The sequence below is a fragment of the Accipiter gentilis genome, chromosome 29 (genome assembly GCF_929443795.1).
Source record: "Accipiter gentilis chromosome 29, bAccGen1.1, whole genome shotgun sequence".
NCBI lineage: Eukaryota > Metazoa > Chordata > Aves > Accipitriformes > Accipitridae > Astur > Astur gentilis.
The window spans coordinates 8,668,881-8,686,760 of NC_064908.1; the positions used below are offsets into that span (position 1 = coordinate 8,668,881).

The 17,880-nt window shown below is 63.0% G+C and overlaps 1 protein-coding gene across 3 annotated transcripts in view; it reads right to left on the reverse strand.

Moving 5' to 3' along the window:
* ABCA2 (ATP binding cassette subfamily A member 2) overlaps positions 1-17,880 on the reverse strand; it is a 36,844-nt gene extending 18,964 nt beyond the window's left edge. For 2 of the 3 annotated variants that reach the window (XM_049833271.1, XM_049833270.1), the window contains exons 1-15: positions 17,669-17,880; positions 9,041-9,134; positions 6,394-6,505; positions 5,783-5,949; positions 5,449-5,576; positions 5,068-5,172; positions 4,411-4,596; positions 4,079-4,297; positions 3,122-3,453; positions 2,660-2,819; positions 2,261-2,389; positions 1,800-1,967; positions 1,390-1,486; positions 821-994; positions 632-734 (exon numbers count right to left, since the gene is read on the reverse strand). In XM_049833271.1, the coding sequence (XP_049689228.1) occupies positions 632-734; positions 821-994; positions 1,390-1,486; positions 1,800-1,967; positions 2,261-2,389; positions 2,660-2,819; positions 3,122-3,453; positions 4,079-4,297; positions 4,411-4,596; positions 5,068-5,172; positions 5,449-5,576; positions 5,783-5,949; positions 6,394-6,505; positions 9,041-9,134; positions 17,669-17,734 (2,240 nt within the window). In that variant the 5' untranslated portion in view covers positions 17,735-17,880. The remainder of the gene's footprint in view (positions 1-631; positions 735-820; positions 995-1,389; positions 1,487-1,799; positions 1,968-2,260; positions 2,390-2,659; positions 2,820-3,121; positions 3,454-4,078; positions 4,298-4,410; positions 4,597-5,067; positions 5,173-5,448; positions 5,577-5,782; positions 5,950-6,393; positions 6,506-9,040; positions 9,135-17,668) is intronic. The other variant, XM_049833272.1, reaches the window with a different exon arrangement.

Sequence of the window (17,880 nt, forward strand, 5' to 3'; positions counted from 1 at the left end):
CTGGATGGTGGCACCACCACAGAGACCCAGGGAGACCCTGAGGCACACGGAAGCGGAAGGGCTCTCCTACCACCCAGAGACCATCAGCCCTCTGGTCTGGCAGCTGCCTAGTGCCCTGAAAGAACTTCTCCAATGAGCCCATAGGACAGTCTGGTGTCCTGGCTGTCAGGTCCTGGCAGGCAGGCAGGCAGCAGCTGTGGGCTCAGCCCAGTGCCCTGCCTACCTGGTGTGGATGGGGCCCTATCCACCCTCCAGCCCTGGAGGGCTGGTGGCTCTGGGACTTCTCTAGGTGCTTCCTCCAGACCACTGCGTTCAATAACCACTGACAGACCCACGTGGCATCCATTCACCACAGTCCTCTTGTTCTCTCCAAGTCTTTCAGCCTCCAAGACACCCTGCAGCCATGAGTTTCTCACTTCAGCTGCAAACTGGGCACAAAATCCTTCCCCTGCTTGCCTAGCCTGCTGGTCCAAGGAACAGAGCTTAACAGGTTGCTCATCACTCCCAATGTCACCAACTTCTCTCAGGCCCCCAAACTTGTCCCCTTTTACCAGCTGAAATGTCCTGGCCTGCAAAGAGGAAGAGGGAAGGTCCTGCCCCTGCCCACCCTGACCATGCAGGTGTTACTCACTCATCCCGGGTATAACATGGGTACGGGAACATCTGCACATAGTTGCCGGGCTCCACCACATCGTGGCCAACAAATGTGTTGATGAGGGCACGCTCCATCATGTCTGGGGAGGAGGAGAAGCCAGGCTGAGCGGGAAGTGCAGGCAGGGGCTGGGTATATGGGCAGCTGTGGCAGGGAGCTGGCACTCACCCTGGATCCAGACGAAGCCGTAGAGGAAGTAGAAGCGGCCACCGGTGTTGGGGCCAGGCCGCCAGTACGCCCGCCGGATCTCATTGGTCTTTTCTGTGAAGCTGGAGTTCTGCCTGATCTTGTACATGACATGCGGGGGCAGCGAGCCATCCCTGTTGGTCTGGAAGATGACGCCTGCAGGCAGCAGGAGAGGCACCATGGGAGATGGCCACACCAGCTGGCCTGCAGCAACGGGCAGGGACATGGAGGGGTTCAGTGCATCCCAGCCAAGGGCACCACAAGGGCTGCCATGGATGAGGAGGGTGGGCATGGCCCTGGCATGGGATGCAAGGGCACATGGACTGCAGGCAGCAGCAGTGGGAAAGCCAGGACAGTGGCAGGGTGTTGCACCTGGCAGGGCTTGGCCAGGGGCAGAGGACAGGTACCGTGAGATGGTCGGTCCACTCATCCACCCAATGCATGCACCAAAGGAGCCACATCCCAAAGCCAGTGGTCCCAGCCTGGGGCACAGCTGGAGAAGGACATGGCTTCAGGGACCCCTGCGAAGGGGCTGGTTCCCAGGGACATACTGGCAAAGACCGTGACGTTGTCCTGGTAGGCTTGGTTCAGCGTGTAGTTGACGATGCTCTCCTCATCTGGGAAGCCTTTGAAGATGTCCACACTGACCTGGTAGGGGAAGGCTGGTGAGACCCCACTGGCCCTGACAGGTCTGGTAAGCAGACCCTGCTCACAGTGCAACAAGTACCACCCACAGGCACCCTGCGAGCCCGCGAACCCAACAGTGGATGGGCAGCTCCACCATTGACATCTACCCCAAAGCTCCTGACACTGCAGAAGCCACTATGTCCTCCAAGGCTCCTGTCCCATGGCTTTAAGGAGGTCTGAGTAGACCTGACCACTCTTCAGCCCTACAGAGCCCAGCCGTGGGTAGTGGGTGCTACTCCAGCACCCATGTTCCTACGGACAAGCACAACCTCACCTTGGCCATGAAGTGGACCCAGCCGCAGGCGGCATTGTCGATGGTGTCCAGCTGCTGGAGCAGGACGCTGGCATTGGGCAGGGAGAAGTTGCCGTTGAGAAAGTTGTGGAGAACATCACTGTCAGAGACATTCAGGATCTCTGGGTGCTTGTGAAGGTCGGAAGTGAACTGGGACAGGAAGGGAGACACAGGAGGGAGAAGTTGGGGTGCCCCCTGCCTCTCAGCCCCCTCTCCTCCCCATGGACACAGACAGGACCCAACATTCCTCCTCGGGATACGGGGACAGCATCCACCCTGCATAGGGAACCAGCCTGGTCATCACAAGAGCAGGGTGGGCACCAAGGAACACCTGAGAGCTTCACATGAAGAAGCTATGAGGTGCCTGGAGGCAGGACACCCCCTTCTCCCACGCCTGGGACAGTAAAGCCCAGGCAGGCTCAGTCCCCACCACACTATCCTACCTGCTGCAGCCAGCGGATGCGTCTCTGCAGCCTGCCCTCCTCCAGGTAGGCACGGATCTCGGGGGAGATGTTCAGCCATGCCTTGGCGTAGTGGGTGACGTTGCCCACGAAGGCAAAGGTCTCATTGGCCTGGCGGGGAGGAAGGTCACACGGCAGGAAGAGGCAGAGGCCCCCCTGCTCTCCAGGACAGCTAGAGGCCATGGAGGCATCTGCCCACTTGCCAGCAAGCATCGCTACCCCAACAAGGGCCAGGGCAGCAGCCTGCTTCTGGCAGCACTGGCTGGCAGCTGACCCTTCCTCCCCATTCAGCCTTGGCCCTGCTCCTCTGGGCAAGGAGGTCCCTGCAGAGGAGGGCTGGTGGGAGAGAAGGAACAGGGGTTCTGGCCTCTGCACCCTCACCTTCAGGATGACCTTGTCTACTTCGGTGCCCACTGGTGCATACAGGATTTTGGGATTGCTGGTCATCAGATGCACAAGGAGGCCCAGGTTTCGCTGCTCCTTGCTGGTGAAGCCCAGCGAGCTCATGTTGCCCTGCTTCAGCGCCTCGGGCTCAATTGTCCTGCAAAAGGAGCTCAGGCTGCCAACGCCACTCCAGCCTCAGCACCCCTCACTGCAGGCAGTCCCTGCTCCTACCCATGAGGGGGTTTCACACCAACTTCCATGCCAGCACGGTGCTGCCCAGCACAGGGAGCTTTCCCCAACCATGGCACAAGGATGCAGTGCAGCATCCATCTCCCACGTGCTCATCAAGTGATGACTGGGGCCCTTGATGGCTGGCAGAGGCAGAATGGGCTCTCCCACACCCCCATCCTGACCAGAGAGCACCTGGATCTGGCCCTCTTCATCCCCTCGGGCTCCTACCGGTTGTTGCCGCAGAGGATGGGCTGTAACCCAGCCCAGAGCTGCACGAATGCCGAGAACTGCCCCTGGGGGTTGTCACCACCAGCTGGGCCCCTGCCGGTGCCCTCCTCTTCCACCGTGGCATTGCTGGCTGTGGCATTGGCACCGGCCCAGCCGGTGCTGTTGGCAGTGGGTGTCGGGGCCTTGCTGGCGCAGGCTCCCCTGGGCAGCAGCTTGGCCAGTGCTGAGAGGATGTCCACATCGCGGAGAACCTTTTCCATCTCCACCAGATCCTCCAGGAAGGCGCGGAGGCGGTGCTGGGCAGCTGTGCTGTTCACCTCATCCAGCTTCAGCTGTGAGGATGAGCGGGCAAGGGGTTACTGATGGCTGGGACAACAGGGCCCTGCTTACCAGTGGGAGGGGACCAAGGGGGACCCCAAGCAGTGACATGTCCACTTTCTTGATTAAAAGGTTGGAGCTGTGCCCAGCTGGGGCCCCAGACTCATTGCGATGCATCCGTGGCTATCAGGCAGCGGGAGTGCAGGCAAATGCTGGCGGGGTCTTGTTGGGGGGCACAGGATGTCCCTCAAGCAGGAAGAGGGACACATCAGACTTGGTTGGGACAAGAAATGGGATCTCAGAGCCAGCCTTGTGGAGCTGTGCCACCAGGGACATTGCAGTCCTGGGGAGAGAAGCCTGTGGGGGGACACTTGGCAGATGCTGAGGACAGCTAGCCCCACCCAATGGGCAGCATCCAAGCAGGTGCCAGGAGGGGGAATCATCCGGGGTCCCACCATGGGGCTGAGCAGGGGGTGCCCATGTGGGTAAAGAGGTGATCAGGAGGGGCCAGGCCATGTAATGGAGCCCCCTGTCCCCACACATCCCCTGGTGAGTAGCCAAACCCCACCCAGGACCTGTCCCTGCCCCACAGCCCACCCCACGGCCGACGGGAGGCACATCCTGCAGCCCCGCTCTCACCCTGCTGATGATCTTGGGGGTGTCCAGCTGGTCCTGGAGCTCAGCGGCCAGCTGGGCGAAGTGCTCCCGGCGGGCAGCCTGGCTGCCATTGCAGGCCAGCGCCCGGTATGCCTGCAGCAGCGGCTGCTGCCCAGGGGCCACGCGCAGGAGGCGGCGCAGCCCGCCTGGGCTCTGCTCGCACGTCAGCTGCTCCAGCACCGGCCCGGTGAAGAGGACACTCTACAGAACAGGGAGCCATAAGGGCACAGCCCTGGTCACAGGAGCACTGCGATGGTGCCCAACCTGGCACAGCAGCTGCCCGTGTGCCCTGGCTTGCCCCGCGAGGCACTCACCTCCATCTCGGTAACAAAGGCCTGGGAGCTGTCAAAGGTGGTGGGTGCCGGGGCAGTGCTGGCAAGGCCCAGGGCCTGGGAGAGCAGCTGGAGCAGCACCTGCCGGCGTGGGCCTGCCACAGGGTCCCGCAGTGCCCTGTGGACCAGCCCTTCCCGCAGGCTCCTCCAGCTGCTGGGGAGGCTCTTCTGCAACAGGACCAATGGGGGTGGCTGGTGGTGTGGGGGCTCCCTGCAGTCCCTCTCTGTGTGTCCCCAAGCACATGTGAATGGCCCCACAGCACCCACGTCCATGTTCTCCATGGGGAAGGGAAGAAAAGGTGACATGCAGATGGGCGGGAACATGGGTCCCCTGCACCCCAGCCACAGGAGAGAACAATCTCTCCCATCTCTCTGCAGCCACCGGCCAGGTGGTGCCATCACCCATTGCAATCGGAAAGTGAGGCACAGGCATTGCTGTGCCTCAAAGCACTGGGGGAACCGGTGGCAGCACCGGGACGGGACCCAGCCATCCCTGCTGCAGCTCTGGCCACCTGACAGCATCCCATCACATTCCCTCCATCGGGACGGACACCCCCAGATCGCCCTGTGGTGGGACATGGAGGGCACATGGAGGATGAGCTCTGCCCCACCGTGTCCCCTGCATGTGGCACCCCTCACCTCCAGCTGCGTCATCTTCTCACTGGGATCAAACCCATCCCACAGGTCTCGCTCATGGGTCTCATCAGGTACCAAAGGAAAGGAACCAAAAAACAGGCGGTACACCTGCACCAGGGATGGAAGCGGGGCTGCTGGGCATGCCAGGAGCAGAGGCACCAGTTTGCCCAGCAATGCCCCAGCATGGGGTGGCAGGGCAGGATGAGTCCTGGCCAGCTGCCCACTGACTCCCACTCTGTGGGTCTGGTGGTCAGAGCTGTCTGGGTCGGGACGTGTGCCCATGTGCTGGGGCAGTGCATACCCCTGCAAAGCCTGGCCCTGCAGTGCTGTACAGTCACCCACCTCCCATAGGTCATCACCCAGCTCCTGCAGGTTGTCACCCACCTCACGCAGGTCAACACTGGAACCCAGGAGCAGCTCAGCTGTGCTGTTGGGGAGGGACAGGTTCTGCGTCAGGAAGCGGTGCAGCTCGCCCTGGTCCTTGGCTGCCCATGCCAGCGTGAAGCCGGGTCCTGGCAAGGAGCAAGGCAGGGGGGTCAGAGCAGCCCGCCAGCATCAGGGACATGGCAGGGCCTCACAGCTTGCCCTGCCTGGCATGCAGCAATGTGGGACAGTGTCAGGGCACTGCCACATGCTATCACAACACTGGGTGCCTGGCAGGTGGGCATCTCCATCCCTGCCTGCACAGGCAGCGGGGGTCAGGCAGGACACAGCCTACCTGCTCGGTTGCTGAACTGGGTTTCCATGGAGCTGGGCTCACTGCTGCTGAGTGCCTCCAGTCGCCGGCGCAGCGACTCCAGCTCTTCCTCCAGCCCTGGGTGCTGCGGGTCGAAGAGGCTGCTCTGTTCCACCACTTCGCTGAGGTGCTCCAGGAGCTGTGTCACCCTGCGAGAGCCCAGCACCACCGTGGCTTCAGGGACAGGGACAGAGGGATGGGGACACCTTCTATAGAGCTCTTGGTGGGACAAACCCTGCAGGTGCACAGGGCAGCAGTGCTGCCTGCCATGGGGCACCGCAGCCCCAGGAGTTGCCCTCGCCTGCACACTGAATCCACCATGCCAGTGGCGTAGAGGAAAGCCCCAAAGCCTCAAGGTGTCCCTGGGGGCCACCACCATCCTCCTCCCAGCACCAGGCACATGGGAGCCCACAGGGGAATGGACTGAGATGTCCCCTGCACCCCAGGGACACAGCACTCTGCACCCAAGCACTTTGGGGGACACAGGCTTGTGCCTTGTCCCCGGTAGGGCAGTGCCAGAGTGGGAAGGAGCAGGCTGCATGCAGAAGCGTGCAGGGCAGGAGGAGGAAGCGCGTGGCGAGGGCACGACTCACGTGGAGTTGGAGTACTGCAGGAAGCCGAACTCATCGCGCTGGCCGTCGGGGCACAGGGACTGCATGACGGGCAGGATCCCAGCTGAGGTGAGCGGGGCCGCCGTGTAGAAAGCTGGAGCCAGCGAGAGAGCGCAGAAGAGGCCAGGGAAGGTGTAGGCAGGGAGGGAGGAGAGGCAGGGGAGGCAGGAGGGAGGCAGGGGGCCACCGGAGAAACAGACACTCAGTTCAGAGAAGCACACGCTGGGCCCTGCGAGCCCCGCAGGAGGTTGGCGGCCAAGGGCAGAAGTCTGCAGCTATCCCACCATGGCTGTCCCCGGCTGGTGGCCCCTTGGGGCTGTGGGCAGCTCCTGCCACCCTGGCTCCTGCCCTCTTGCCCCTGCCCACTCCCCCCGGGTGACGGGTCCCTCCTGCCCCAGGATGATGCTGATTTTTGCCACTTGCCCCCAAGATGGCTGCCAACCTCCCCCGGCCTCTCGGCCCCTCTTGTTAGTAACCTCAGAGGCACCGCCAGATCTCCAGAGGAAGAAGAGGAGGAAGAATACAACAGGGCAAATAGAGTTGTCACCTGCAGCTCCCCAAGCCCCCAGCCTCCCCTCTGCCTGGCTGCCCCAAAGTGTGGCTGCTGGAGGTGGGTGAAAATGGAGACACGGTGCAGGGGAAATGGAAGAAATGAGGAGCAGCAAGGGGACAGCAAACCTTCCCTCCTCCACCGGCACTGAGCCATCATCCCTGCCAGGGTCTTTCCATGTCCTTCTCAGGGGCAGGGCAAGCCCAGAAGGGCCCTGCCCAAAGGGGACCAGAGGTTGTCACTGGGCAACATCAGGCAGGGACCCTGCTCTCACTACCCCAGCCGGTGACCCCATGGTTAGAGGCAGGTCAGTGCTGTTAGCACAGCCACAATGGGCAGGGGCTGGTGAAGATAGGCTTCTGGCAGGGACAAGGTACAGGCTGGGGCAGGAACGGGCGTAGCATGGGACAGGCTAGCAGCCTGATGGAGTAGCAGGACAGATGATGGTGGCGACACCAGGCTTTGGTGACAAAGCCAGCGCATGGGTGGCATCTTGCTGGCCTCTAGGCTCCTAGTAGTGCCATGTCCCAGCTCGTCTCAGTTCCAAGGGGCCAGGACAGCGACCTAACACAGGGGTGGGATCCATCTCCAGCCCCTTGGGGACCAGCCAGGGCAAGACAGACAAGGCTGGGTGACCACAGGCCACCACGTGGCTGCCAGCACCCAGCAGGGCCTACCCCAGGAGGGAGGTGAGAAGAATCACAGAATAATTTAGGTCAGGAAGGACCTTTAAGATCATGGAGTCCAACCTTTAAGAAGGGGTAGGACAAGCCTCCAACTGGCCTTGAGAGCCCTCTGCAGCCCAGGGGACTGGGGACTGGCAGCCCCAGCACCTGGGAAACCTAGCACTGCTAACCTCATGGGGACACCACCAACTCAGTGGGGACACCACCAGGGGCTGGCCCTGACTGGGCAGCCCCCACGGAGGAGCAGGCAGGGGCCACAGTGTGTTGCCTAAGCTCATCTTCACCAGCCACAGAGGAAGACAATGGTGTTACAGAGGTGTGGATTAGGCCAGAGTGAGCTGATCCAAACTGGGCTCTTTCTCCCCAAAATATGTAGCCGGCACAGGCAGGGGAAGGGGGGAGGCGCCCACCCACCCCACCAACTTACAGACTGGCGCATGCAGTAGAGGCATGGAGGGCAGGCGGGCAGGGGAGATGGTGGGAAAGAAAAAGAAAACATGAGCAAACAGAAAGAAAAACCAAACTGAAAAACCACACAACACAGAGCACACGTCAGCACCAGGGCAGGAACCAGGGCAGTGTCCACCACTGCCCACAGCCAGACCCGTGCTCGCAGCTGGGCTCTCCCTTGCCGACATGCGCTGAAACACAGGCTTAGACCATCATTTACGCCAGGTCACCACTGGCGCCGGCTCCCAGCATCTGCCCCTGGCCCCACTACACCACCCGCACAAGGGCACCCGTTCGGGCGGGCATCCCATGATCACCTCGATGCCACATGGAGCCTTGGCAAGTCAACAGCTCTATTCCACTGCTCCTCCCAGCGGCACAGCCCATGGGCACAGGCACCCGTAGCTCCAGCTGCACGTCTCCAGGATCCCCCAGCTCCAGTCCCATCAATTTGTCATCTTGCCAGGGCCCCAGAGCCCCCCCCCCCCCCCCCCATCCAGGCACAGGGCTACACGCAGTGCATTTTCCCCCCCCCAGCATCACAAGGAGATGGGGAGCCCTTCCCAGTGCTGCCTTGGCTGCTCCTTGAGCACTCAGGGGAGACTGTGGCTGTCCCAGGACTTTGGAGCTCCATCTCCCCTTTCCCCCCACAGGATGTCCCTGCTGATGGCTGCCACAGGCTGGTTGGTGCTGCCACCCCCAGGGGAGCCCCCCCACTGCTGGGACTGAGTCTGGCTCTCTGACCCCCCTGTGTCTGCCCCACCAGCCCCAGGCTGCAGCCCCTGCCCAGCACTATGTCCCCCAAAAGGCCCCTCTGGGTCACTGCCAGCTGCTGCAGCCCGCCCACGCCCAGGCTGTCCCCGGGGGGGGCTGGAGCAGCTCTCCAGAGCCTCGGGGTGGTCCCAAGTGCAGATGCCCCAGATATCACCCTACCGGCACTCACCTTCCTTCACAGGGATGGTTGGCTTCTTCTGCCGCAGCCCCAGGAGGATGAAGAAGAGCACCAGGGGGATGAAGATCTCAAAGGCCAGCACCCACTGGGGATGACACAAAGCAAAGGGATCGTGATACGTGGGGACAGGACCCAGCTACCAAGGAGGAGTGTGGGCAGGATGGGGGTCCCTGGGGCACCAGTGCAGTGAAGCACCTTGCCCATGCCTTTCAGGTGGCTGATGGCACCATCACAGCTCAGCCAGAGGCAAACAGGTCCCTGGGCACCCAAGGATCTCCTGCTTGCCCCTGCCTGCACGTTGCCTGCTCCATCCTGCCCAGGGGCACCTCGGGACAGGAGAAGGTACCACAGAGGGGATGGATCCCTACTCCAGCAACACAAACAGGGTGCTGGGGCTCAAGACCAGCCCCAAAGGGCACCACAGCTGGGGCTGCCCAGGGGAGATGACCCCAAGTCCTTAAGGCTAGCAAAGAGCTGCAGGCCTCCAGCCTGGCAGTGCCCCCACAGTCTGTAGCTGCCCAGCACGATGTCCCCCTGCCATCCGTGCCACCACTGGGCCCCACCCATGGGGCCATGCAGGGGGCAGACCCCAACGCCACTGGGGCAAGGTTCCGTTCAGCCAGGCCCTGGCACTAGCTCCAGGTGCAACTAGGGGACAGCATGGGGGGTCCTGGCACCCCCTCTGTGCCCTCCCAGAAGGCTACGGCTGCACGGGATTTCCACTGGTGGCATATGGCAAATCACAGCAAATCCCCCGGAATCCCCGACCCCAATCGCGCAGGCAGCCCAGCCTGGGCTCCATGCCCAGAGGCCCTGGGGATGGGCATCAGCACCTTCAGCCACCAACAGGAGCAGACACCCAGCATGCCCGGCATGCTGTCAGTGCAGCTGCTGCCTGTTTTCACCAGGCGTGCCCAGGCCATGTCACAGACCCATTGTCCCTGCTGCCGAGTGGAGGGGAACTACTGTAGGTGGGGAAACTGAGGCACAGGGTGAGGTGAGCCAACCTCAGTTGGCTTCAGGGCCAGACCAGACCCTGGAACTTGCTGCCACCATGGGCAGGGCAAGCCACAGCTCCGCTGCCGGGAAGGTGCCTACTACAGTACCAGCACCTCCCAACAGGCTCCCACACCAGCCCAATCACTGGCAGTGACCAGGTGCCAGAGGGGCTGGAAAGAGAAAGAGAGCTTTAACATAAAGGGGGCTGCCTGGAAGGATGCAGCCAGCAGCAGCTGAACAGGATCAGACTCTCCTGTTTCCAACAGCATCACCTCCATACTGGCCTCACCCACAGGCTGCAAATGCTCTGCCAACAAGTCACTGCAGCCCAGCAAACGGCAGTGAGCAGAGGGACCCCCACACCCGGACCCCCGCTGGCACGTGGCTGCTGCACTCCTGCCAACTCCATGGTTGGCAGGGCTGTGCCCATGGGTGCCCCCCAGTGCTACACCCCCAACCCCAGAGCTGCTGATTTTAGGGGAGGCAGAGACTGAAGGAAGAAGGGCTGCAGGGGATGGGGACAGCAGATGCCCCAAGAGCAGTGCCAGGGCTGGGGGGGATCCCCATCTTTCCGGCACCACCAGTCCCAGGCACAGTCCCTGGTGTCACTGTCCCTGTACAAGGGTGGTGGCAAGGAACACCCTGGCCCTCTCTGCCCACCCTGTGGCTCCTGTCCTGCCACTTGCTGCCTGCACCCACCCCCACAGCTGTTTACCAGGCACACAATCAGGCCTCTGTGCCCAGGCGCCTGTTGGACTGTCCCTCCACACCCATGCCAGGCTGTACCAGGCTCCCTTAGGGACTGTTGGGTCCTTGGTGGCAACAGGAGGGACCTGCTTGTTGTTATTTTTTTAAAGCAGGTCATTGACCTTTTGGTCATCTCCTTCCACAGAGACATCCCCTGTCCCTGACTCCTCCTGCACTGCCACATGTCACAGTGCTAGGGCAGGCTGTCCCCCCCCCGCGACCAGCACCCACGTTCACATGGCAATGGGCAGACACAGCAGCAGAGCGGGGCTCACCAGCCCATGCCTCTGGGACTGATCCTGCCCTTTGGCCCCCAGGGCTGCCCCTGCAGGGGCGTCCCAGGCATGGGGTGGGTCCAGGGCTGCCTTGCACCCACAGTGGGGCAGATGCACCAGCATGCAGTAAGGAGAAGGGAAAGGTATGCTGTCCCAAAGGAGCCTTGGCCCCCCTGCATGGCACCCACCAGGGCACCCAACACTAGCACAGCCTGGGTACTGTGGGGGACATTTTGGAATTGTGAGATAGCAAGAGGGGAAAAGGTCAGGATCCGGGCAGCTGGGAGGGAAATGCTGGGAGAAGGACAAAGACAAGGAGAGTGGAAGGGCCAGTCCCTGCCAGCAGCTGGCCATGCCCTGCACTGACCAGTGTAGTCTGTCCTGTCCGCTCACCCATGCCCTTCCTCACTCCTCCCTTGGGAAGGGCTCTCATACATATGCCTGGGCAGGGGGTGGAGGTGCAGCACTCGGGGTGGGATGCAGGTCCCAGAGGCGCTTGTGCCCAGGTGGCTGGGAGGGGTGGAGGCAGGGGCAGCTGCTGGGCAGCGGCAGAGCTTGGCTGCCAGAGGGATCCACCCCATACACATGTGCATACATCCCCCTGGCACATGTTCACCTCGACCTGCCAGAGAGGTGAGCAGGATGAGGCCACGGGTGCTGTTTGGGTTTGCATGAGCACTGGGTATGTCTGCCTGCCATCCCTGCCACCACCACGGATGCTTGGGTACACATGTGCCGCTGCGAACCCACCTTCAGCCTCACCACTGGCTGGGTGCAGGGGCAGCGGGATCCTGCCCGACTCCCCCAGCAAGGGAGGCAGAGGCTGGCAGGAGCTGCCAGCAGGGTGCTGGCCCCAGGCAGGCAGCTCCCTGGCAGGGTGATGCTTGGCTCTCCAGAGTACCGGGGCAGCGACTCAATGCCCGCGCCTGCCCTCTGCAGCACCGGCAGATGGGAGCAAGGGGCTGTGAGGAGGAGGGGCAGGGTCAGGTACCACACGGCCTGAGCACAAGGCAGCAGTGCCAGCTGGGGACACACAGCTCCCATGCTGCCAGGCCAAAAGCACCAACAAGCCCCATGGGATGCAGCGAGAGCAAGCAGTCTGGCCTGGTGCAGTGGTCCCACCATGCCCACCCTCTGGCCAGCACCAGAGGCAGCTGGGAGACAAGCGGAAGCCAGGGTTAGCACAGCCACAGGCGCTGGGCCATGGACTTTGGCAGGACAACTCCGCCAGCATCTCCTGGACACAGCAGCATGCATGCCCCAACGGCTGAGCTGGGCACTCCCTGCAGGGGCAGCCACGCCAGCTGGAGGCAGCTCTCTACATCCATTGCCACCACCCAAAAGTCTGCTCCATCCCCCCTGCCTGCTCCCAGAAACGCCCTGAAGCCCACAGCTACAGCCATCAACTTCAGCCAGCACAGCACAAGGACAGCCAGGGGCTGGGAGCCCCTGCCCAGAGACTCCCAAGCTGGCAACCCCAGTGATGCCCCTGCAGCCCAAACCTGCCACATCAGCCCCCCTCTCCCCATGGCCTGACACCTGTGAGGGGATTTACCAGCCCCAACATAGGTGAAGCAGCACCATGCACAGCCCAGGGCAAGCCAGGCCTCCAAAACCACTGTCCTGCACTCACCAGAGGACAGGGCAGGATCTGCCTGAGCTCCTACCTGGGGAAGAAGGAGAACAGCTGCCCATGCCCTGCCAGCCTCTCCTGCAGGTCCCAACACTGCCCACATTGCCAGCAGCAGCAGGCAGCAGGTGCTGGCCTGCAGGAGCCCCAAGGGATAGGGCTCAGCTCCTGCAGAATCAACACCCCAACTTTTCCAACAGTGTTTTAAGGCTGGTGGAAATATCTTTAATTTTTTGATGGCTCCAGACTTCAATTGTTCTTAAATACCCACTTACTTGCCCACAGCTGGGAAGCATAGGCAGGTGAAGCCCTCACCCATGGGGACAGCCAAGGGTGGGCCCAGGGGCTGCTGACCCCCCACTGAGGCCTGCCTGCCATCACGCCTGCCTCCAGTCACACTTTTGCTTGGAGCAAGTTGTGCCCGTCAGCTCTTGACACACTGCCCCCAGCAAGGGCACGTCCCCAACCCCTCCCACCCTGTCCTGTGGCCCTGGCATGGCAGCCTGGGGACATGTCTCAGGGAAGCTGGAGGAGGAAGAAATCCCCATTGGGGTTTGCCAGTACCTCTCCTGAGCCTGGTCCCACTGTGCCAGAACTGGGAGCCCAGGGATAGCAGAGCATGGTTCTCCCCCGTGCCAGCCCCACAGTGCTGTGTCAGCTGGGCACCAGCATGCTGGGCCAAGGGGGACACACAATCAGCAGCACCCTGTCCCAGGGCCACGCAGCAGCGCTCCTGCACCAGCAATGGGATGTGGCCACCCTCCTGCTGGCCCTGCCAGCACAAAGTGCCCAGCCTGAGAGCAGGCAGGATTGTGCTGGCGGCCGCCCTGTGGAGGAAGATGCTGGCTGCCCCACAGCCTCTCCCCGCAGGCAGGGAGTGAAGCAGAGCCCTACAGGCTCAGCAGCTCATGGCTACCTGCCCTCTGGGCCACCAATCGCTCTGCAGCAAGTGCCCTCGCAGCCATCCTGTGAGCAGGGATTCACAGGGACACTGCATTGGCACCACCCTGCCAAGCCTGCACATCCTCCTCCCTGCCTCCCCCACACCAGATGCAAACAGCAAGGGGGCAAAGAGCACCCTGAGCTGCAGCAGTGCCGGCCGATCAATTCCTGCTGCGGGATCCAGCACCAGCCCCCACCCAGCCCCGGCAGCAGGACCTGGCAGCACCTCCACAGGCATGGGGTGCCCTGTCCCCCAGGGATGCTGTGTCCCAGCACAGGTGCTGCTGCAGCAAGGCCGTGCCAGCAGGGCAAGCCCCCCCAGTACCTCATATATTCCAGCCTTTCTTATTTTGGAGGCATCGAGATCCCCCCAGCTCCACTCCCAGCAGCCAGGGAGGAAGGGGCAGACCTGTCAGGACAACTCCTTTGCATGATGGGAGCTTCCCAGCTCTTGGCCAAGGAGCCGAAGGCACAAACCCTGCAAAGGGTGAAGCAGCCACACCGCTGCCCGGCTCTCCCCCACCCCACATGCATCCTCTCCCCACCCCAGGGCTCAGAGCCCCACTGACATGCTGTGACACCAAAGCAGCATCTGGAGCCTCAACTCCTCACCATTCCTCTGAAACATCTGAACCACCAACACTTGCCCTGGGCCAGACAAAACCTGGCAGCGCACTTCCATCACTGGCACTTCAGAGACGGGAGTTCCAGCTGCGGTCACCTTCCTGCCCCAAACACATGGACACAGAGGCACAGGGAAGGCAAACACCCTGAACTGTGCCTGTGGTAACTTTTGAGAAATCACCTGTTAATTTTACATCTAACGTAGGTTTAAACCAGCTACCAAAAGTCATCAGGGAGCCCGTCCCTTAAGATACACACAGCTGAGCTCACCCCTCATCCCAGCAGAGCAAAGGTGACATAGATGATGGCACAGCCTGCACCGCCCAGGGCTGCCATCAGCACCCAGGGGACTGACTGCCCATCCTCAGGCACCCACAGCCCTGGCTTCCCTCCACAGAGAGCCACTGATGCTGTTCTACTCAGACCCCCGTCGCCCCAGGGCTCCTGCCTGAATTTCTGCCCTGAGAAGAATACAAATCACAGCCAAACCCCAGAGCAGTCCCCAGAACAGCTTAGGCGCACCAGGCAAAGTCCAACACTCCCACAGACTGAGCATGAGACCTTACAGAGGCACCACAGGACAGTGCCCAGCCATCACCCTCACCAGGCTGCAGGTGAGCTCATCTGGTGACAGAAGCAGGTGACATGTGGCCCTGTGAGTCAGGAGCACACCTCTCTTGAAGGCCACCTGGTCACACAGCCTCCCTGTACCCACCACCACTGCATCCTCAAGCAGACCAGCCAAGCCCTCACCAAGTGCCTGCAGACAAAGACTGTCCCCAAACCACTGCTGCTCCCTGAACAGTCCCTGGTGCCAGGGATGATAGGGACCCCCCCCCCAAGGGCCACCTGCATTCATGGGCAGTGCCGGGGACTGACCCCAGCTTTCTTGAGTTGCAGCCCAGCACCCTCAGCCAAACATGAGGCATCTGTTCCCCATCCCACCCCACAGCACCAGGGCCACTGCTCTGCACGTTGCCAGGAGGAAAGTGCACCATGGTGAGGCACTTACCCCAGGGCAGCACCCCACGGCACAGGGCTGTGCCAACAGGCAGCTGCTGGCAGGGCAAGGGCAGGGCACACACCACGCTCCCTCTGTGAGGCTGGGAGAAGCCCAGCAACCCCCAACTCCAAGCCCACCAGGGTTAAAGCCCAGCAGGGCAGGGGTCTCGTGCTTACCCCCCTGCCTGCTCCAATCCTCCCAGCCTCTGCCTGCCACAGCAGGATCAGCCCAGAGAGATACGGAGTTGGTTTCGCTCAGTGAAACATCCAGCTCTGGATGGGGCCAGGGCAGACCCGTACTGGGGGACCCACTCATAGAGAGCAAGGCACAGGCTGGTGAGGCTGGGCTCTGGCACAGGGCCCGACTCTGCCCTGGCTGGCCAGTGCCAGCACCTCTGCTCTCAGGCTGCTGGGATAGGGCAGCACTCCCCAGGAACGGGCAGGATGACGTTCCCTGTGCAGACAGGGAGCACAAGGTGACTGTGGGACTTGCATGCAGCAGGAGCATGAGGAAGTAGGTGATATGCACAGGGCACACACATCCTCAGGGCATGACTGCCCCAGGGCCTGCACCAAATCCATCCATGAGCACCCACAGCACCAGGGGCAACTCTTGCCCCAGCACACGGCTGGTCCTCCGCATGCCCCATCCACATGCAGCATTGCTGGGTGGGTGAGGAGGTGCTGGTCCTTCCCTTGCCACCCTGCCTGTAGCAAGCAGGGCACTCCAGTGACAGTACCCACACTTGGGGAAGACTGGGCCTGGGCTCCTCATCCTCCTCCTTCCTCCTGCACCGCACCCCCTTGCTGCCCACAAGGCTGGGGAGGGTCAGGGAGAAACAGGTCCCCAAAAGATGTGCACACCCCCAGTTTGTAACCCCACCAGCCACAGCAGTCATGTCCAGGTCAGTTGCCAAGGGCCAGCAGATGCCAGGGTGTAGCTGTGCCAGTCAGCTCACCCTTGCAGGCAGGGGTCTGTGGCACACTGGTGCCAGGCAGTCCCTTGCCATGGCCAAGCAGCTCTACTCGGGGTAAGGAGCAGGGATGACTCAGCCAAAGAGCATCATCCCCCTCACCCATTTTGGGGGCACCGGGGCTGCCCATGCAGTGGGCACCTGCCTGCAACGCAGGCCTTAGCCCAGCCCTGCCCATGCCCATGCCCTCCCCTGCCTGTCCCTGTTCCAGGTGGTCTCTGGTGCTCCAGCCACCAGGTCAGAGGAGGGCCTGATGCTCGCAGGCTGCTGGCGAGGGAAAGCAGGCAGGATCAGGCCTGCAAGAGGAGAGAGCACTGCCAGCTCGGGAGCAGCAGTTTGCTACCCTCCCCCACCCTCTAAAAATAACCGGCTCCCTCAGTGCCCAGCACACCCATCCCCCTGCCTGCACCGCTGCCCGGGGTCCCTCTGGGCCGGGGGACCCTCTCGCCCGTCCAGCAGGACTTGGCAGGGAAGCCCTGCACAGGAGCAGCCAGGCAGGGGAGGCCAGGGCAGGGCTACGCCAGATTCGTAACCCTAGCAGGGAAGGTGCCATCCTGCCACCTCCGCCACCCCCGGGAGGGGACCGGCCCCCCGGGAACCTCCCATTCCTCAGTCTCATGCCCAGAAAGTGGGAGCAGCTCCTCTCCAGCCCACGGAGGATAGGCAGCTCTGACCCACATGCTATTTGGAAACCTATTTATAGCCTGCGGATACTGAGGGCTTGGGGAAAGCTCTGCCAGCCTGGAGAGGAGGCCCTGGGGACCAGGGACAGGGCTAGCAAGAGCCTGGGGCATTTGGGACAGAGAGCAGGCCTTGGCGGGGAAGGAGATGCTGCGCAGGGCGGTGCGTTGGGTGGGAGACGGCGTCCAACCCACGGCCCTGGGCTCCTCCAGCCAGAAGCCACAGGACCCGGACGGCTCCCACGGACGCAGGGTGGGAGCGGGGCAGGAGAGACCCAACTGTTGCTGCCCCACGAGGAGACCCGCCGGGCTGGGCCCAGGCCGGGGCTGGAGGGACGTGCCGGCAGCCGCGCACGGCGGGGCACTCCCGGGCCGCTCCGTGGGCCCGTGCCCGGACGGCACCCACGCTCCCTGCCCTCCCCCCGCGGGCAGACATCGCTCGGCCCCGGGGCCCGGCCGACGGGGAGAGAGGGCAGCGATGGGGAGGGCGGGGACCCAGGGAAGACCCCGACCCCCGGATGGGGGCGGGGGGGGCTGGCTCCACACCCCCCCTGAGCCCCCGGCCTGCGGCTCCGCGGGCTCCCCTCCGGCCCACGCAGCCGCCCCGCGGAGCCTCCCCCCTCCGGGGCCTCGCCTCGTCCGTCCCCCCGCCCCGGCGGCTACAGCTGCCCAGGGCCGCCGGCGAGCTCCAGCCGCCCGGGACCCCCCGCCGGGCCCGGGCCCGGGCCCGCCGCCCCCGCGCTCACCGGGCTGCGCCGCTTCAGCGTCACATTCTTCCAGAGCAGGAGATGGAGCTGGTGCAGGAACCCCATGGCCGGGCCGGGCCCAGCCCCGCCGCAGGGGCTCCCCCTGCTCGGCTCCGCGGATCACCCGCCGCCCACCCCCATACCCAACCGGGCCGCCGCCTTTGTCCGCAGCAGGCTAGGAGGGAACGGGCCGAGCTCCAGCCCGAGCCCGG